The sequence below is a fragment of the Moschus berezovskii genome, chromosome 22 (genome assembly GCF_049115385.1).
Source record: "Moschus berezovskii isolate FMDL1 chromosome 22, NW_MosBer_1.0, whole genome shotgun sequence".
NCBI classification, from domain to species: domain Eukaryota; kingdom Metazoa; phylum Chordata; class Mammalia; order Artiodactyla; family Moschidae; genus Moschus; species Moschus berezovskii.
Genome location: NC_142481.1, coordinates 12,841,668 through 12,861,794, shown reverse-complemented (window position 1 = coordinate 12,861,794; position 20,127 = coordinate 12,841,668). Strand labels below are relative to the sequence as shown.

At 55.6% G+C, this 20,127-nt stretch overlaps 2 protein-coding genes across 3 annotated transcripts; one reads left to right on the top strand and one right to left on the bottom strand.

Annotated features, from left to right (window-relative positions):
- Positions 1 to 574: 574 nt before the first annotated feature.
- On the top strand, positions 575 to 9,861 carry GSK3A (glycogen synthase kinase 3 alpha). Its single transcript, XM_055412063.2, has 11 exons — positions 575 to 1,013; positions 2,764 to 2,951; positions 4,258 to 4,341; positions 4,505 to 4,615; positions 6,137 to 6,267; positions 6,362 to 6,468; positions 7,394 to 7,491; positions 7,570 to 7,665; positions 8,010 to 8,196; positions 8,511 to 8,603; positions 9,182 to 9,861. The coding sequence occupies exons 1-11, from the start codon at positions 725 to 727 to the stop codon at positions 9,253 to 9,255; spliced, it is 1,458 nt and encodes a 485-aa protein (XP_055268038.1). The 5' UTR covers positions 575 to 724; the 3' UTR covers positions 9,256 to 9,861.
- Positions 9,862 to 9,995: 134 nt separating this feature from the next.
- ZNF526 (zinc finger protein 526) lies at positions 9,996 to 16,942 on the bottom strand. 2 transcript variants are annotated; one of them, XM_055412062.2, is made up of 3 exons: positions 16,838 to 16,942; positions 14,658 to 14,758; positions 9,996 to 14,566 (listed from the first exon to the last, which is right to left on the bottom strand). In XM_055412062.2, the coding sequence occupies exon 3, from the start codon at positions 14,547 to 14,549 to the stop codon at positions 12,516 to 12,518; it is 2,034 nt and encodes a 677-aa protein (XP_055268037.2). In that variant the 5' UTR covers positions 14,550 to 14,566; positions 14,658 to 14,758; positions 16,838 to 16,942; the 3' UTR covers positions 9,996 to 12,515. The 2 variants fall into 2 exon arrangements, with proteins under 2 accessions (XP_055268037.2, XP_088686021.1); XM_088829895.1 differs by lacking the exon at positions 14,658 to 14,758 and having other exon boundaries at positions 16,825 to 16,930.
- Positions 16,943 to 20,127: the final 3,185 nt, after the last annotated feature.

Sequence of the window (20,127 nt, the reverse complement as noted above, 5' to 3'; positions counted from 1 at the left end):
TCTCCATTTCCTAGCCTATCTCCGGAACTGCAGTATCCACTTATGGCTTCGGAATCACATGGGACTCCATTTCCCGGCGTGCTTTGGAAGTAGCTTTATACCTGCAATGCGGTGAGGGCGTGGCGACGACTACATTTCCCGGCTTGCCTCACAGCCCGATAGCGGGTGTCCACCGGCTCTGACTCAATTTCCCAGAGTGCACTTGGCGCCAGTGGCCTGCAACCAATAAACTAAGTGAGCAATTGGAGTCCGTTTCCCTGAGTGCATCGGGCCTATACAGCTCACTGATGGAGTTGCCTGAGACTACATTTCTGAAGCACACCTAGGGACTCGCGGTTGCCGCAATGAAGTGAGTGTGCGACTCTGACTCTGCTTCAGAAAGTGCTTCAGAGTCCGTTGTGGGCACAGTTGTCTTATTGCCCGGGACTCTGTTTCCCGAGATGCAGCGCGACTCACCATCCCCGCAGCCCTCGCTGAGGTCTTTGTGGACTCTATTTCCCGGCGTGCCACGCGGCTCTCTGTGAGGGCCTAGAGCGGCGACGGCGTCGCGTAGGGCCGGCGGACTGCATCTCCCAGCGTGCCCCGCGGCGGGCGCTGGGCCGGAGCCGGAGCCCGAGCGGCGCGGCCTGGAAGAGGCCGGAGCCCGGGGGAGGCGGCGGCGGCGGCAGCGGCGGGGGCAGCCCGGGCAGCCCGAGCCCCGCGGCCTGGGCCTGCGCTCGGCGCCATGAGCGGTGGCGCGCCTTCGGGGGGCGGCCCTGGGGGCTCGGGCCGGGCGCGGACCAGCTCGTTCGCGGAGCCAGGCGGCGGAGGCGGCGGCGGTGGCGGCGGCCCCGGCCCGGGGGGTTCGGCCTCCGGCCCAGGCGGCAGCGGCGGCGGGAAGACGTCAGTCGGAGCCATGGGCGGGGGCGTGGGGGCCTCGAGCTCGGGGGGTGGCCCCAGCGGCAGCGGCGGAGGAGGCAGCGGCGGCCCCGGCGCGGGCACCAGCTTCCCGCCGCCCGGAGTGAAGCTGGGCCGTGAGTACTAACTAGCGGCGCCCGTGGCGGGTGGAGATTGGATCCCTGAAGCCATTCAGACGTCGATCATGTTCTTCTTTATGCTCAGGAAGGAGCTCGAGGTCACTGTGCCTTCCCAAACTGGGATCTGAGATCTACCTCCTCCCGGAGAGAGGGATTCGGGGGGGTTATCATCACTTGGAGTTTAGAATTAGAATTAGCAACCCTCCAGAAGACAGGGTCACAGGTTTCTGTTCTTCCAGTCCCGAAGTCTTGGGTCCGTGAGCCTTGAAAACAGGAATCTGACGTTGCCATCCATTCGAGAACGGATCAGGGGTCATTGTCGCTTGCAAATAGGGCTCAAGGGTTATTGTTTCTCAAGAAAACACGAATAAGATCACCACCACCCAGGGAAGGGATCTGAATTTGCTCCCCTGTAGAGCGTGGGGATTTGGAGTGAGTATCACTTAGAAGCAGGGATTTGGGCTTGCTGTGGCCCCAAAGAACAGGGCCAGGGCTTTCAAATGTGATACCCAGTCATCTTCACTTGTAAAACACTATCTGTCCATAATATGTAGAATTGTATCCCCAATGGTGGAAATTAATGATTGCTGCTTCTTGAGGACAGATTGGAAGTCAGCATACCTTTCAGACCAAGTTCATAGTCACTAATATTCAAGAAAAGATGTCTTTCTTGAAGAGTTTCCTTTCACAGAAAACGGAATGGGGGCAGGGGCGGTAACCAGTCCCTCCCTAGAATAAGGATGTGAAGTTATACACACTTCATTATTCTGATGTATGATGTCATTGACTCTGGATAAATAGCTATATAGGATCCTCTCCCTCACTGGCCCCTCTGAATAGATCTAATTCATCACTGACCTCTTTTCTTTGGGGAACATTTCACCAGTTACCCTGAGAAGAGGGATCCCTGTCCTCCAGGAATACCACCAACTTTTGCTGCCGTTCGCAGAATGTTTTGGGAATTTCCTTTAAAGGACTGAGGCCAGGATAAACCCTTGATGGTAGAGATCAGGTTCACCATTCTCACTATTAAGTGTTCGTCCATTAGGGACCAGTTACATACAGGATGGGGTCTGGGGCTCCGAACCTCACAGGTGAGGTCAGGCTACTATCTTTTTCTAGCCCCAGAGTATTTGGGTAAGAGCTAACTGTCTCCCAAAAGTGAGAGTTAGGGCGCTGGCACTCCCTATGGGAGGAGTCATTCTTTTCTGTCACCAGAAACCAGTTGGTGAAGTTACCAGCTGCACTTAGGGAAGACTTAGAGAGATCACTGTCCCCGAGTTGTGGGAAAGGTTAGGGCTTTACTGACATAGAAGTACCTCAGAGTTCCTGCTCTCAAGTGGAAGAGGATAGATAGGTCAGGCTCTCCCTAGTGAGGAGGGAGCAGAAGGCAGTTAGCTCTCATCATGGATGGATTCAACATGTGGGAGTGTGGTGCCTCCTCACATCAGGAGGGACCAGTAATTTGCTGCTCACCAGAAGTGGAAATTAGGGTTTACAACCCTGGTACAGCAAGAGGTTTTCTGTGTCAGTATTCTGCCCTATGGAGGAGTCAGGATTTGGGGTTCCCTGAAGGGAAGAGGGGAAAGGAGGCATCTAGGAGCCACTTTTGAAGATGGGGAGGGACAGAGACCGTCCGCCGCCCCGTGAGCTTCCTGTAGAGACTCCCCGCCCTCTCACAACCCCAGGATGGGGTGGTGGCCCGAGGGGAAAGGTCAGTAGATTGTGTGTTCCCCTTGCTCCCCAGGTGACAGTGGGAAGGTGACCACAGTGGTGGCCACTCTAGGCCAAGGCCCGGAGCGCTCCCAGGAGGTGGCTTACACAGACATCAAAGTGATTGGCAGTGGCTCATTTGGGGTCGTGTACCAGGCACGGCTGGCAGACACCAGGGAATTGGTGGCCATCAAGAAGGTTCTTCAGGACAAGAGGTTCAAGGTAGCTTGCGGGGAACGGGGATCAGGAGGTTTGACTGCACATGACTGGTGGGGGAACCCCAGCAAGAGTGCTGGACTTGGGTTTGTACAGGGGGTCTGAGCATGGGCCAGAGGAGAAGAGAGTGAGTTGTGTGGGGATGTGGATTCCAGGAGAACTCAGAGCTGACTTTTATTGGGTTCTTGTTCTTCATAAGTGCTTTGTAGGCGAGTTTAACTTATGCAAAGATTCTCTGAGGGTAGGTTCTGTTGTTATTCCCATTCTAAGTAAGCAGAAACTGGAAACTGAGACGCAGATAAGAAAATTGCACAAGGTCAAGGCTAGAATCTGATTCCCCAGCACTTCACCTTAACCACTGAGTTACTCTGCTACCCAGAAGAGAAAGGAAGCTGGTGGGGCTGATGATTCTGTCTGCGAAGGTCAGGCTCTGCCCCCAGGGTCTGGCACTTGCTGGAAGAAATCCTGCCTGTGCTGCAGATGCCTGAGTGTGGGGCCCGGTCACCCCTGAGGAAGGGGTCCTCTTTCCTGATTCATATATATTACTCTGTGAGCTGGTAGAGGCCCTTTGCATCCTGTATAGTCGGGACATAGGAGAAACTGAGCCTGGGCTGAAGAAATCAGGTCAGAGTTTAGGTCTCGGGCAGTGAGGACTCTCAGGGGCAGGTCTTCCTCCAGGGCGCTGGTCAGAATTTGATTATAGGTGAGTCCCGGAAGTGAGAGGAATCTGAGGATAGGGGCCTCTGAGGCCCCAGGGGGAACAGAGGAGAAGGAAGAGTGCTAAGACAGGTCTTCTGGGAAGAGGCTGAGGCTGGATCTCTACTGGGAAGGTGAGGATGAGAAGCCTGGAGTCCAAGACTGAGGATCCAAGTGCCCAGATGCCTCCCGTGAAAGCAGTGGAGCGGCGTGGGGACTGGGGGCATCTGGATGACCTCTCCCTGTCTAGTGTTGCTCGTGCCAGGCAGGGAGGTGGGCCTCATGTGGCCATATCATGTGATTTTCAAGAGAAGCTGAAAAACTTAGATTTACATGTGTAGTCATTTGCTTTGTAAATGTGAACAAAAGATGAAACATTTTTAAGAAGTAGGCTGCAGGAAGCACATGTAAGTGGTCTGAGTTTAGGTGGGTGTGAGGGGAGCTAGGGGTGAGGAATTAGGGGCTGCTTCATATGGGGCCTTGGAGCTGGAACGCATGGAGTGGCTGCTTGGCCCTGCCGGCAGGAATGGGGAGTAGAGCTGTGGTGAGGGGTGCTCGGGAGGGGAGGCAGGGAGAGTGGCTTGTCTTCTGAGGCTCTCTTCCCTTGCCCCCCAAGAACCGAGAGCTGCAGATTATGCGTAAGCTGGACCACTGCAATATCGTGAGGCTGAGATACTTTTTCTACTCCAGTGGGGAGAAGGTGAGACCTGGGTGTGGGGATTCCTCCTCCACTTGGGCTCCACCCGTCTGCCTGCCTTCTCATGGCTGCTTGTCCCTTCCCCCGTTATTCCCCACAGACCTTCCTCCCCCTCTCCCTTGCTCATTTCTCACGTCGCCTCACACCTCTCCTTTCCTCTCTGCAGAAAGACGAGCTTTACCTAAACCTGGTGCTGGAATACGTGCCGGAGACAGTGTACCGGGTGGCCCGCCATTTTACCAAGGCCAAGTTGAGCATCCCTATCATCTATGTCAAGGTAGGCAGGCTGGTGGGCTGCGGGGATCCCAGCCCACCAAGTCAGGGGCTCCAGACAGACTCTCCCATCATTTCCAAGTTTATGTTGGTCTCTAGAGGCCTCACGTGTCTTGCCTTTGTTACTACATCCCCAGAGATGGAGCTCTCCAAAGGCAGGGCAGCCCAACCTGAGGCCTGATTGAATCAGGGAGGCAGGCTGACCAGGGCCGGGGAGGCTGCACAATACCGGCTCGGGTCCACACTAGGAGCCCACGGGCACCAAGCAGTGCTGGTGCGGTCAGCTCAGAAGTGTGGTGGGGACTTAGAATGCAGGGGCACAGTGAGGTCAGAGTCCTGGCCTGTGGAGCCGGGTTGGAGGAAACAGTGTCCATGAAACCAGGGACTCAGGCATCTTCATTTGTGGCCTGCGGAGGCTCACTCCCCTGGTGTTACTGTCCCTGAGGATGTATTTGAGTGGGTGGGCTTCGGGATGCTGTGGAGAACGGGACCGGAGCAGCCAGCTGCATGGCGGGAGGAGGGTGGGCTCACGTTTGCGGAGGTTGCATGAGCCATTTTTCCTCTCGCTGGCTTTAAGTATCCCAGGCCTAGGTTGGTGCTGTGGGACCTGACCTTGGGGGGCGGGTGGTGGCAGCCTGGTTTGTGGACTGTGTCCTGGACCCAGCACTGAGCAGCTCTAAAGGTCCCATTGACTGAGACCCAGACTGCTCCTGAAGAGCTCTCAGTTTAGCAGGGTAGACAGGCATCATCACAGAGAACTATAAAACTATCAACAATGGCTGACCCAGAAGTAGCACAGAGATTCTGCATACAGGAGGCCCCTGGCCCTGCCTGCTTTGGGAGTAAGAAGGATTGAGGAAGGCTTCTGGGATGAGACTGGGCAAGAAGGTGGCATCTCTGGCCACAGGCACTGGGAACAGAGGAGGTGGTGCCCAGGAGGCAGGCCTGAGCAGTTACACATGCCAGGCAATGGACAAAGCCCTGGGGCTGCAGCAGTGATGGAAACACAGAGATCCCTGCCCTTGGCACTTAACGTCCTAGTCAGTAGGAAGGAGAATAGCAGAAAAACCCAGGTGGAGAGGGGCTGGCATGAGGGTGGTTTTGACTGGTGAATGAAGGAGGCTGAGCCTTTCCTACAGCCAGTGGTTTTCTTGGTCTGGCTCCCCAGCCTGCTTTGAAACAAGGCCTTCCTGATGCATCTGTCTTGTCCGCCGGGCTTCTGCCGAGTGTGTGTGTGAAGCAGTGGTTTCCGGTGTGGACCGGCACCAGCACTAGTGGGCTGGCTGCAGAGCCTCACCCAGATCCACTGAGTCAGAACCTCTGGGCGTGGGCCCCGCAGTCCTTGTTTTAATGTGGCCTCTGTGCAATTCTGGTGCTCACCAAAGCTTGAGAACCAAGGAGCAGCGCAAGTGTTTTCAAGACAGGGAGAGTGGGCCCGGCAGGGCCCTGTGGGCCGAGATGGTGGAGCGGGGTGTGCTCCCCGGGGAGAACCAGGCTGGAGTTCTGCTGTCCCTTGCCCACCCAGGTGTACATGTACCAGCTCTTCCGGAGCTTGGCCTACATCCACTCCCAGGGTGTGTGTCACCGTGACATCAAGCCCCAGAACCTGCTGGTGGACCCTGACACTGCTGTCCTCAAGCTCTGCGACTTTGGCAGGTGGGCCTCACCTGGGGTGGGCTGGGCGGCAGACGGGGTGAGGAGGGATCTCGACCCTTGGCCCGTGTTGACTCCTGCCCACGTCTTCCCACAGTGCAAAACAGTTGGTCCGCGGGGAGCCCAATGTTTCCTACATCTGTTCTCGCTACTACCGGGCCCCAGAGCTGATCTTCGGAGCCACTGATTACACCTCGTCCATCGGTCAGACTTGAGGGAGGATGGGGGTGGGAGTGGCAGTCGTGGCAACATTTGAGGTCTTCCTGCGTGTCTGCCAGGCTCAGTGACAAAAGCTTAACCTCAGTTCCTTTAGCTGGTCCACACAGATTCAGGAAGGAGATGCTATCATAGGTGTACTTAACAGCCTAAAGCTTAGAGGGGTGAGGTCACCTGCCCACTGTCAGGTGGGACTGGGCACGGCTGGGCTTTGGAAGCGGACCTGACTCCAGAGTCCATAGAGCCCTGGAACCTCCCAGGAAGTCCTTTCTCCTCAGTCAGCAGGAGGGGCTGACAGTGACCTTGGGGGAATCAGGAGGCGAAAGGCTTTGCCACCATGAGGGTGTGACCTGTTCACAGGGCTTCGATGTCCTTCCCTGTTCCTGGGGGTGAGAGTACCAACTTCCAGGCATGAGGAGAGGGTGTGAAAGTGTTCAGAAGAGAAAGTTCATCAGCGAGGAAACTTCATGGTCCCTAGGTGTGAACTTGTGCTGTGGGGGTCAAGGTACAGGACTGGGAGGGGTGACTAACCAGGGCACAGCTATTTCCAAGAGCGGGAAAGAGGCCAGAAGTGAGTTAGGCAGCTCATTTAATACTTTCACTTCCTGAGGCCCGGAGAACACAGGTGTCTCTTCTGGGCCTGTTGTGTCCTCTGAGGCTGCAGAGAAAAGGATTACTGGGATCAGTGGAGGGAGGCGATGGAAGCCTCTAGATTGGAGAGTGCAGCGTGGTCAGGCAGACTTGGAGGTTCATAGTCAGGCTCCTGTGTTCCTGTGCTGTGTGACCTTGTGCAAGGCCCTTTCTCTCTGAGCCAAGAAAATGGGGCTCTTGGCATTTCTCAGGGTGATCACGAAGGACAGAAATGCTTGCCCGGATGGCATGGTAGCTCTGACCCTCCTCCGTTCCTCTTCAGATGTGTGGTCAGCTGGCTGCGTACTGGCTGAGCTCCTCCTGGGCCAGCCCATCTTCCCTGGGGACAGTGGGGTGGACCAGCTGGTGGAGATCATCAAGGTGAGGGCAGGGCCAGGGCGGGCAGGGACTGGGCTTAGGGCCAAAGACCTTGGCTCAGACCCCTCCCTTTCCCTACAGGTGCTGGGAACACCAAGCCGGGAACAGATTCGCGAGATGAACCCCAACTACACGGAGTTCAAGTTCCCCCAGATTAAAGCTCACCCCTGGACAAAGGTGGGGCAGGGCTAGAGGTTCAGGCAGTGTGGCTGAGGTCCCCACTGGAGGCTACAGTCATGGCTCAGTAGTGGGTCAGTTAACTTTGATCACGTGGCCAAGTTTAAAGCTGAGAACCCCCAGTAAATCCCAGAGGCCTGCTTTCTGATGGGGAAATGGGCTCACAGCACAGCAGGGCCCCAACAGTCATGGGACCCGAGCGGGTTGCTCATCTGGTACAAACTCACCTCCCCTCAAGAGGCTGTGCCTGTTTCCTCATCTGGAAAGGGGGACCGTGGGAGGCCAGCAGGAGCGCACCGGTGCGCAGGGCCTCACCCTTGTCATCTCCGCCCGCCCACCCCCAGGTGTTCAAATCCCGGACGCCGCCCGAGGCCATCGCGCTCTGCTCTAGCCTGCTGGAGTACACCCCCTCCTCAAGGCTCTCCCCGCTGGAGGCCTGTGCCCACAGCTTCTTCGATGAACTGCGATGTCCTGGAACCCAGCTCCCCAACAACCGCCCGCTTCCCCCCCTCTTCAATTTCAGTCCTGGCGGTGAGAGCTCAGCCTGGGATCTGGGGTGTTGGAGGGGCAGCCAGAGACGGTGAACAGCTTGGTGTGGAAGACAGGAGTAGAGAGCTGAGGGTGGGCTGCAAGGCCGTCCTGGGGCTCAGGAAATACACCCCTGATGCAGGGAGACCCCAACCCACCTCATCTGCACTCTGCGATCTTTCGTGTTAGGCTCCTTCCAGTTTTTTATTTAAAGTGTTCAGTGGCTACACCTGGCCCTACCTGGTGCCCCTTTCTAACCAGGACTGGGTCGCCAGGTGCCCTGTCCCCTGACTAGACATGTCCATTCCTGTCTCTAGAACTCACCATCCAACCATCTCTCAACGCCATCCTCATCCCTCCTCACTTGAGGTCCCCGGCGGGCACTGCCTCTCTCACCCCATCCTCACAAGGTAAGTTGGGGGCCATCTCCTGTGCAATAAAGCTGCATTTCTCAGTGTATGTGGGGGAGGGTTTGTTCTCACGGCCCCTGAGTTTACTGCACGTATGCAGAAATTGTTGACAGAAAACATGTTTCCCATGTGAATGGCCACCTTTGTAAGGCATTATTGCCTGTATTTTGTGTTTGGATGCAAACTGGAAAACAAAAGACATACATTTGGCCTGCACAAACAAACAGTGAAATTTGTTCCTCCCATTTAAAAATGAGGGCTATTTTATGTGCAAATCTAGATTTCCTGTTTCTCTTGGGGAAGAAAATCAGACTGGGCAGCAGTGGGCCTACCTCTGCTCAGGGCGGTCCTGCCAGCTGGAGCTGAGGTCCGGCTGCCCCTGTGCTGGGGGGCTTGGCTCCCTTGTGAGTCACTTAGTGACCAGCCTGGCCCTTTGGCATCTGGGTTTGAAGCCCTCAGCCTAAAGTGGCAGCTTTCGGTGTCTAATGTAGCATCTGGCACCAGCTTCCTGCCGCGGGCTGGGGTGGGGGTCGGGGGCCAGGAGGCCCAGGTTAACTGTCTGCTCCTTCCCCCCTCAGCTTTAAGTGAGGCTCAGACCAGCTCGGACTGGCAGTCGACCGATACCACAGCCACCCTCACTAACTCTTCCTGAGGGCGCCACCAAATACCCTTCCATCTGGGAGCCCTGTGCGGGGCTGGGAAGGGGGGCCATAGCCCACCAAGCTCCTGCTCTGACTGGGCCCCTAGACTAGAGGGCAGAGGTAAACGAGTCCCCACCCTGCTCCAGTCCCTCCCTCACCAGCCTCACCCCTGCGGTGGGCTTTTTAAGAGGATTCTAACTGGCTGTGGGGAGGGGAGAGAAGGAAGGGCAGGGGGTGGGGGACATGAGAACCTTCCACCCCCTCAGCCCCCCGCCCTCCACCCAGGTCTCCACCTCCTCCATCCCCTTCCCTACTGTCTCCCTTGTAAATAGAACCAGCCCAGCCCCTCTCCTCCTCTTCCCTCCCCTGGCCCCTGGGTGTAAATAGATTGTTATAATTTTTTTCTTAAAGAAAATGTCGATTCGCACCGTCCAACCTGGCCCCTTCCCCTCCTACAGCTGTGTCCCTGCTCCCGTCCTCTGCCCCTAAGGCCTCCTCCCTCCTTTCCCCACCCTGGAGGGCAGGGGCAGTGGGGGAGCTCCTGATGTCTTAGTTTTCACAGTAAGGTTTGCCTGTGTACAGACCTCCGTTCAATAAATTATTGGCATGAAAACCTGCTTCCTGTCTAGACACCTGTTTTCACAGAGGTGAGGGAGGGGCTGGGGGGCGGCCCTGGGACAGAGTGGGCTGCGTCTCGGGCAGGGGAGCAGGGTGGAGTGAACCCAGGCTGGCCCAGGCCTCCTGTGCCTCAGCTCCTTGCACATGGTGAGCCGAGTCTGGCTTATCCACCGCAGCACACATCATCTGCTTCACTTAAGGAGGGAAGCACCGTCATTCCCAGGTGACTGGTGAAAGAGCTGGCCATGAGATTAGTCAGGGCCACAGAATATAAGTGGCAGAGTCAAAGCTCCCTGCATCATAGCCTGAGCTACCTGCCACTTAAGGGGGACACAGGATGATGAGGTGGGTCACTTGGGCCAAAACAACCTTGGTACAGACTCGTGGTGGGCATGGATGCGGGTAGAGGAGCCGTTTTCAAACCCAGCAAAGCTTTCATTGCTGTCTTAAACAGGACCCTACTGTGCCCACCTCTAGGGATGGTGGGAAGTGACAACTCTGGGAAGGTTGTTGCAGAGGGCCTGATTTTTCTCCTTGCTCTGTAAACATGCTGGGGCCAGATGGTGGGGCTGTGGCAGAGCGAAATGGCATCTCCACACGGTGCCAATGGTAGCGAAGGCAGGAGGCCCTAGAAGTAAAAGGGGGCCTGGAGAGGAGCAACTGAACTGTCCAGCACTGGACTCCCATTTGTGAAACAGGAGAGTTCTGAACATACCCCTGAGGGTGTTCAGGGACTGTTCCTGTGCTATCTGGGCTCTGCCATCTCGTGAGGTGAGCCCCAGGGGCATCTGTATACTGATTGCCCAGAGCAAACCCTGCCCCTCCCTGCTCAGCACCATCAGCTGTCACCTTGTTCGTAGGATGAACACAGAGAGCAGGTGGACTGGATGAGGGAAGGAAGGGTCTGGACAAGGGGCTGACCTTGGGTTCTTGGGGGCCCCTGCCTGCTGCTCACACCAGTGGGCCATGAGGTTCCCAAGGGTGTCCCTACACCCTCCGCCCACCTCCCTGGCCTCTGTCCAGGTCTGGCCAAATCCTCTCCTTCCCGGCCCATCTTCAGCTTCCTCCTTGCCCCACCCTGATGGATGCCAGTAAGCCCTAACCCCACAAAGAACCCTACCCCATTCCCTAACTTGTGAGGCTGGCTTTCAAGGCCTTCCCAGGTCTAGACTTCCCCCAACCCCTACCTCATCATCCCTCCTCCGCCCGGCCCCGCTCCTGGACACCTTAGCCACAGCCTGTGCTGCCACATAGCCTGTCCTGTCCGAGCACCTCGGGCTAGAGGCCCGAGAGGAGCCTGCCCCACGCGCCTGCCACAAGTGATCTGCTTTCAAGCAAAGGACTGTCAGCCACACGTAACCTCAGAAAACGGGGAGTCCTTCCTGCTCCCAAGACCTTTTTATCTTTCGAGGCCCCTTAAGCCGTTATTTTTCCTGCAGTTAGAATGACTCCTCTGAACCGCTGCCCCCTGCACTGGTTTCAGGTCAGTCACTCAACAGCACTGGTTACAGATGTGGGTTGAAAGGACCACCTGGATTCAAATCCCGGCTGACGCCTCTGCCCTCGGATGAGCCTGTCCCTGTTTTCTTGGGATAATATTGAGATGGCCTCACAGGCCTGCTGGGATCACAATACATGCACAGTGCTAACTGCAGTGCCTGCGATGACTGGGCAGCCAAATGTCTGCTGTCACTGTTGTCAATAACTGGACAACCACCGAGTGTACCAAGAACTCAACGCCCTTGCGGTGTGGTCTGCCTGTAAAATTTCCTTCCTCTTCTACTAGATGTTTACCTTTTCAAGGATTAGCTTCTCTAGAAGTCTCTGACCCCTGATCTACCATGGAGTTTGTCTCCTGCTCTGGGCTCCTACTGTCCCTACACCTCCCCACCGCTGCCCTGAGGACCCTGGGGCTGAAGTGTGCCTGCCCCGCCTCAGGCACTGCAGAGGCCTGACTCGTCTTTGGGCCCCAGCACACGGAGGGTGGCCTTAGGACACTTAGGCTGAATAAATCAACAAGACGCTTAGGGAACAAGGCCATCTGTACTTGGGTGTGTTCCTCCAACCCCTCTGTGTGTCTCTTGGGGCACAGCTCCTGTCTGACTCATGCCTGGGTCTCCAGTATCACCCACCTGCAGCTGAATACCCATCTTTTCAGCTGGAAGTGAGATGAAAGAAGCCCAGAGAAGTCAAGTACGTTCTTCCACCAGGCAGAGCCAAATGCAGGGAGCCCAGAGTCCAGGGAAGGCAAGGGGAGGGGAGAGGTGGGGCAGTGGGGAACAAGCAGAGGACCTGAAGAGGTATGTGACAGTGCCCAGCAGAGACCTGGCACATGGTCAGGGCTCAGCAAAGGTTACCTGATGTTGCTAGGCACCAGGGTGATGTGGAGCTGAGTCTTGGAGAACCCCACTTTGCAACGCAGTGGGATGACTTGGGACACATTGTATGGTGTCTCAGAGCTTCAGTGTCCCCTTAGGCAAAGAAAGGTGACACCTGGTGGGGCCGTTCTGAGGAGTCAGTAGGGAAGAGGCCAGGGTGGATGCTGGCACCCAGTGGGTGCCAAAGTGGCTTGTCAGGGGGTGGTCCCCTTCTCCCCAGAGGGGCCCATACTTGTTTTGCAACCAAATTTTTTTATTGTTGCTCTTTAACTGTGTCACATGAAGGCTGTGTCCAACTGCAATAGCCCGCTCGCTTCAGAGGCCCCCAGGGCTGCCTGACACAGTTGCAGTGTGTCCGCAAGGGCCAGCGGCTGGGACGTCTCGATGATGGCAATGGTCTCGCCGAGCTCGGTGCACATGATAGTCTGCTGAGGCTCAGGGGGTGGGGGTGGGGCGGGAGGGGGCGACCGGGGAGGCTGCAGCGTCAGGGTCCGTGCCTGGGCGTGGACCCGCTGATGCAGTCGCAGGCCTGCCATGGCACGGAACCAGCGGCCACAGGTCCCACAATAGTAGGGGCTCTTGTTGTAGAGTCCAGTGATAGGAAGGCGAGGCGCACGGGCAAATGCCACTGGCCGCAGGTGCAGTCTCCGGTGCTGCTGCAGGTTAGAGCTCTGTGTGAAGCGCTTGCCACAGTCCAGGCACTGGTAGGGACGCACGCCTGTGTGGGTCAGCTGGTGGCGGCTGAGGTTGGCCAGAGAAGCGAAAGTCTTGCCACAGGCGTGGCACTGGAAGGGCCTCTCGCCCGTGTGCGTCCGGAGGTGGTTGCGCACGTGGACCAGCTTCTTGAAGCCCTTGCCACAGACGCCGCAACGGTGCCGCCGCTCAGGGGGCCCGTGGACGGCGCGCCGGTGCCGGGAGAGCCGGGAGGCCGAGGCAAAGGACTTGGGGCACTGCGGGCAGGGCAGCTGGGCAGGTGGGGTGGGAGGGGCCAGGGGGGGAGGTGTGGGCTCAGCTGGAGCCAGGGAGGCCACCGCGGATGCTACCGTGGGTGGTGCTGCTGAGGGGGGTGCCCCACTCTTGCCTGCGTGCGTGCGCCGGTGGTAGAGAAACTTGGTCATGTTGCTGAATGTTTTGCCACAGCGGCAGCGATGCAGTGGGTTGGCGGTATGGGCCCGCCGATGGGCCACCAAAGTGAGCTCTGTGCCGAAGCCGCGGCCGCAATCCACGCAGAGGTAGCGGGCTTCGCCGCGGTGCAGCCGCAGGTGCTGCTCCAGGGAGGCTGCTTTCTTGAAGACCTTGGAGCAGGTTGTACACTCGTGGGTGCCACCCACGTGCGCCCGCCCATGAGCCAGAAGCCGGTTTGCAGAGCTGAAGCTGCGCTGGCATTGGCTGCAGTAGAAGGGGTGAGCTGCTGAGGCTGGGCCGTGGGATGCCCGCCGGTGTCGCCGGCGAGTCCCTGCTGAGGTACAGTGTGGGGGACCATCCCCACCGCCCTGCGCCTGGCCAGCTGCAGACTTGTCAGCTCCCTTTGCATCATCACCAGCCTCAGCTGTGGCCTCTTCCTCTTCCTCCGTCTCTTCGTTGTCGTCTTCGTCATCTTCCTCCTCCTCCTCTAGCCCATTGTGCTCTTCTTTCTCTAGGGAGTCAAAGTGAGTGCCTTGATGCTCCAAGAACTCCTCAGGGGTGGTACAGAGAGTAGAACACTCGGGGCACTCATAGGGCTCCATCTTGACTTCGGGTGGAGCAGGGGGTGGAGGTGGTGGCGTGACGGGAGGCAGAGGCGGTGGCACCGGAGGTTTAGCTGCTGCAGTAGAAAGGTGCTGGGCCTTGCGGTGAGCCACCCACAGCTCAGGTGAGGGAAACAGCTCCTGGCAGTCTCCACACTGGTACTGGATCTGGCTTGCAGACTCCCGCAGGTGGGCGTCTTGGTGAGCAAGGAGCTCCCTGGGGGAGAGGATGAGCTGGCTGCACTCACCGCACTGGAAAGGCCCTTCCTCAGTGCCTGGCACCAGCTCCGGCTCCAGGCCGGTGTCCTGGGTGGTCAGTGCCTCCTCCTCTGTGACAGCGGGCACGTGCTGCTCCTGGTGTGAAAGGACTTCTTCCAGCGTGTTGTAGAGGTTGCCACATTCAGAGCACATGAACTGGAAGAAGAGGGAGGAGGCAAGGGCCTCCCCAGCTGTCATCTCAGTCAGCTCCGCTGACATCTCCATCTTCTCCCCTAATATCGGCGCTGACATCTCCATTACCCTTGGCGACATTTGTGTCGGGATCTCAGCTACCTCAGCCACTTCAGCCACCACCTCTGCCATTGCGCGGAAGGTGGTGCCTGGAGAAAGGAGCGGGGCCTAATGAGACACCAGGAACTCTAAGGGGAGGGGGGATGTCTCAGGACTTCCCTTGCCCACGTCATCACTCACCAGTCTCTACCAATCAGCACGTCTGGATCCAATGTTTATACCTCAGTCTTCAGTGAGCCCATGACTCTGTAGCTGAACTGCACCCCATGGCACCCAGGCATCTGCAAGAGGGAGACAGCCCTCCTCAGTCTGGCCTCTGATGCCACCCTCCTTACCCAGAGGGCTGGTCACAACCTTTCCAAGAACATAATGTATCTTTGGGGGCCTCCTGGCTTTTGCCTGTGCATTTGCTCTATGTGCAGCATTTTTCCTCCATCTATGTGTACACACAGGGATGCTGCAAAGTTTAAGAGCACAGGCTCTGGAACCACACTGCCCTTGGCTCGAATCTGAGCTCCACCACTTACTTTGTCTCTCTGAGACTGTCTTCTCACCTGTGAAATGGGCTAAAAGTAGTAACGACCACAAAGTCCCTGGTACTTGATCAAGGTTAGATAGAATCATTACTTGTAATTCTCCAGAAATGTTTTTCTATCCTAAGTCTTTGATGCTGCTATTCTTTCTGGCCAGAAAGTTTTCTCTTCTTGTCTAACAAACTCCCACCCAGCATTTCCTTTTGTGAAGTCTTTTTAAATAACATATCTATATACACAGGGTGGTGGCCACTCCCTCCTCCTTGGGGTTCTTCTTTTTTTTTGGCTGCATCTCTCAGCATGTGGGATCTGCCCTGACCAGGGGTTGAACCTGTGCCCCCTGCACTTATAACCACTGGACCACCAGGGAAGTCCCTCCTTGGGCTTCTTTATAGTATTCTGTGCCACCTTCATCATAGCAAATATCATGAACTTGAGATAAACTCATGAGACTGAGAAGGCTGGCAAGGCAGATGTGATTCATTATAGGGGCTGCTGTCATCAACAAAACCACTGATCAGGTGCAGGGATTTTAACTTTTGAACTTCCCCCTATGTGCCCCCTATCTGCCTCTATTGGTGTGGGTTCAACCCAACCCAGGCCCCTTCACACAATGGGGGTTCAGAGTCCTTCAGACTGCCCCCATACACACCTCAGGAGTAATTTTCCAAATATAATCCCCACCATCTCCATTTCGTCTTCAAATCATTTGTTAGTGCCAGAGTTCAGCTTACAGCTCTGCACACAAAAGTTTCTGCACCTTTCAGCATGTGGGATCTGCCCCCGACCAGGGGTCAAACCTGTGCCCCCTGCACTAGAAGCACGGAGTTATAACCTGTATTGCCAGGGAAGTCCCTCCTTGGGGGGTTTTTAGTTTTTATGGTATCCTGTGCCACCTCCATCATCACAAATATCATAAACTTGGGACAGAGTTAAAAATGTTAAGCTCTCAGAGGTCTCATCACAAAACGCACTGAGTATCTTTGCTGAATGAATAATGCTCCTTCCAGGAAGCAAGGCCCTGAGAGTTTAAGGGTCTCTGCGCACATTCCACTTTCCCCACCAGACCAGCCCTCCTATTAAACTGTGAATTCCCACAATAACAAGGCCCATCACTGGGCCCTGCTATCAGCTGGTGTCCAATAAATTTTCCTGAGTAAATGATTCATTAAAAGCCCAAGAGCTAACTTTTTGACTCCTTCTCTAATTTTTGAGTTGCCTAGGGCCCTGGCACACAAAAGCCATTCAACAACGGATCTTCCCGGAAACCAGGGGCCTGAGAGTTCAACTTTTCATTGTTTACAGCTCTCCTGCCAAAAGAGAATTCCCCTTCAGCGAGGCCCAGCGCCTGGTGCAAGGCTTTCACACAGGAGGCACCCAGTAAATGTGTAGAACATGGCCTAAAAGACCTGAAGTGTGGACTTTCCTAGTCAACATTCCCCATTTCCCAATCTTGGATTGTGAACTACTGAGGAGAAAGATGGGTTTATGCAGGAGATCAACAAAAGTCCTTCAGGAAAGAGCCCACCAGGGGCCTGGAAGTCCAACTTTCCTGAGACACAACCGTTTTCTCTGACCAAACTTTTCAACTCCGCAGCCTGAGAGAGCCCTGCAAACAGTGGGGGGCCTGCAGGTCACAGGGGCTCACTCAACGCTACAGGGCACCGAGCAAGGAGCGCTCTTTCCACTCCGTGCCGCTCCAGCCCCAGCGCAGGCCCCAAAGCTCCTCGACCCTCGGTGTCCCCTTCGTTCTCCCTCCGCCCTCTCCGTATGCCCAGCGTTCTCTTCCCCGGCCCGCCCCGGGGCGCCCTCACCCGTCTCTCTCACCTCCTGCAGCCCCCGCCGCTCTTGACACAGACCCTCAGCTCCAGGCGTGCGGGACCCCTCACTATTCACACCTCCCATTGGGCGGCTCCCTTACCCGTGGCAGCCAATCAGAGCCGAAAGCGGAGGGCACGCGCCCTTGCGCCTGCGCAGGGACGCTCAGGCGGGGCCCGGCGAGTTTCTCCACGCACGCAACTATGCCCTGTGGGCGGGGCTCCGGACTCGGAGAAGCGCCTGCGCAGTTCTCCTGGGTCGTTCTACCGCCAAGTCTGAAAGTTGAGTGGAGAGAAGTGGGCATCACTGGAAAGCAAGGGACCATGGAGTGGACTGGGTGGCAAGAGACCGTAACAGAAGTGTAATTTTATAGCTGAAGAGACCGAGCATGTCTGAGAGCACAATTTTGGAGTCAAACACACTTGGGGTATTTCCCCTCTGTGGGCCTCACTTTTACTCCTGAATAAAATGGGCTTGAATCACATCTACCTCAAAGACTGTTGAGGGGGTTGGATGAAATCAATCAGGTAGAAGCACTCAACGAAAGGCCTGATACAACGCGGATGCTCACTGCTGCTGCTGCTGCTAAGTCACTTCAGTCGTGTCCAACTCTGTGTGACCCCATAGACGGAAGCCCACCAGGCTCCCCCGTCCCTGGGATTCTCCAGGCAAGAACACTTGAGTGGGTTGCCACTTCCTTCTCCAATGTGTGAAAGTGAAAAGTGAAAGTGAAGTCGCTCAGTCGTCTCTGACCCTTAGCGACCCCACAGACTGCAGCCTACCAGGCTCCTCCATCCGTGGGATTTTCTAGGCAAGAGTACTGGAGTGGCTTGCCATTGCCTTTTCCGGGATGCTCACTATAACCCATCTAACCTGGACATCAGTTCAGTTCAGTTCAGTCACTCAGTCGTGTCCGACGCTTTGCGACCCCATGAATCACAGCACGCCAGGCCTCCCTGTCCATCACCAACTCCCGGAGTTCACTCAAACCCATGTCCATCGAGTCGGTGATGCCATCCAGCCATCTTTCTCTGTCGTCCCCTTCTCCTCCCCCCCGCCAACCCCTCCCAGCATCAGAGTCTTTTCCAGTGAGTCAACTCGTCGCATGAGGTGGCCAAAGTATTGGAGTTTCAGCTTTAGCATCAGTCCTTCCAATGAACATCCAGGATTGATCTCCTTTAGAATGGACTGGTTGGATCTCCTTGCAGTCCAAGGGACTCTCAAGAGTCTTCTCCAGCACCACAGTTCAAAAGCATCAATTCTTCGGCGATCAGCTTTCTTCACAGTCCAACTCTCACATCCATACATGACCACGGGAAAAACCATAGCCTTGAGTAGACAGACATCAGTTCAGTTCAGTTCAGTCGCTCAGTCGTGTCCGACTCTCCGCGACCCCATGAATCACAGCACGCCAGGCCTCCCTGTCCATCACCAACTCCCGGAGTTCACTCAAACTCATGTCCACAGAGTCGGTGATGCCATCCAGCCATCTCATTCTCCGTCGAACCCTTCTCCTCCCGCCCCCAACCTTTCCCAGCATCAGAGTCTTTTCCAGTGAGTCAACTCGTCTCATGAGGTGGCCAAAGTATTGCAGTTTCAGCTTTAGCATCAGTCCTTCCAATGAACATCCAGGATTGATCTCCTTTAGAATGGACTGGTTGGATCTCCTTGCAGTATAAGGGACTCTCAAGATTCTTCTCCAATGCCACAGTTCAAAAGCATAGTTCTTCGGCGATCAGCTTTCTTTACAGTCCAACTCTCACATCCATACATGACCACGGGAAAAACCATTGCCTTGACTAGACGGACCTTGGTTGGCAAAGTAATGTCTCTGCTTTTTAATATACTATCAAGGTTGGTCATAACTTTCCTTCCAAGGAGCAGACATAGTCCTTCCCAATTTGTAAAATTGCTTTCCCTTCCCTCTCACTCTTCGATCAATTTAATGATATTCACTTATTGGACGCCTACTGTGTGTCTGGCCCAGGACTGGGTTTCAAGAGGTGACAATTGCCATAAGAGAGGGGATTCCCTGGTGATTCAGAGGATAAAGAGTCTGCCTGTGGTGCGGGAAACCCGAGTTCGATCCCTGGGTTGGGACGATCCCCTGGAGAAGAAATTGGCAACCCACTCCAGTGTTCTTGCCTGGAAAATCCCATTGATGGAGGAGCCTGGCAGGTTACAGTCCATAGGGTGGCAAAGAGCCATAAAAGAGAGGGGAAGGAACTCTTCCGAGGTCACCGCTACAGCCAGTACCAGGCAAGACCCAGGTGTCCCAAGGGGATGGGAATTGGTCCCAGAACCTGCCCCAAGACACTTGAGGGCCCTCACCTTGAGTCACCCAAGTGGGGAGGGGGCAGGATGGCCACAACACCCAGGGCTCTGCTGCAGGGTTGGTGGGGGTGGTAGGGCTTAGACAAGCAGCCCTGACACCAAGTCTCTTGATAGAGACCTGCTTTTGCCAGAGTGAAATTGGTCGGTGCAGATTAGAGAGGGGCATTGAGAGTTCCCTGTGACCTTGGAGGTCAGAGATTTTAAAGGGTTATGGGGGCAGGGGAGAAGGCAATGGCACCCCACTCCAGTACTCTTGCCTGAAAAATCCCATGGACAGAGGAGCCTGGTAGGCTGCAGTCCATGGGGTCGCTAAGAGTTGGACATGACTGAGCTACTTCATTTTCACTTTTAACTTTCATGGATTGGAGAAGGAAATGGCAACCCACTCCAGTGTTCTTGCCTGGAGAATCCCAGGGACAGAGGAGCCTGGTGGGCTGCCGTCTATGGGGTCGTACAGAGTCGGACACGACTGAAGTGACTTAACAGCATGGAGGCAGGGCATTAGAGTTCCTGGAGGGGATTCTGATTGTAACAGGGGAGTCATGACGGACAAAATCCGGAGGTGCACAATCAAAATGTAGGGGCCTATTGCAATCAAGAAGGAGGTATAGGCTCCTAAAATGAGATGGAGACTCCTGGCCTTGATTGAGGAAGGAATTTATAGATGGGGAATTTCTGTTCGATGGTGTCAGACTTTATATTTTTGGGCTCCAAAATCACTGCAGATGCTGATTGCAGCCACGAAATTAAAAGACGCTTACTCCTTGGAAGGAAAGTTATGACCAACCTTGATAGTATATTAAAAAGCAGAGACATTACTTTGCCAACCAAGGTCCGTCTAGTCAAGGCTATGGTTTTTCCTGTGGTCATGTATGGATGTGAGAGTTGGACCGTGAAGAAAGCTGATCGCCGAAGAATTGATGCTTTTTAACTGTGGTGTTGGAGAAGACTCTTGAGAGTCCCTT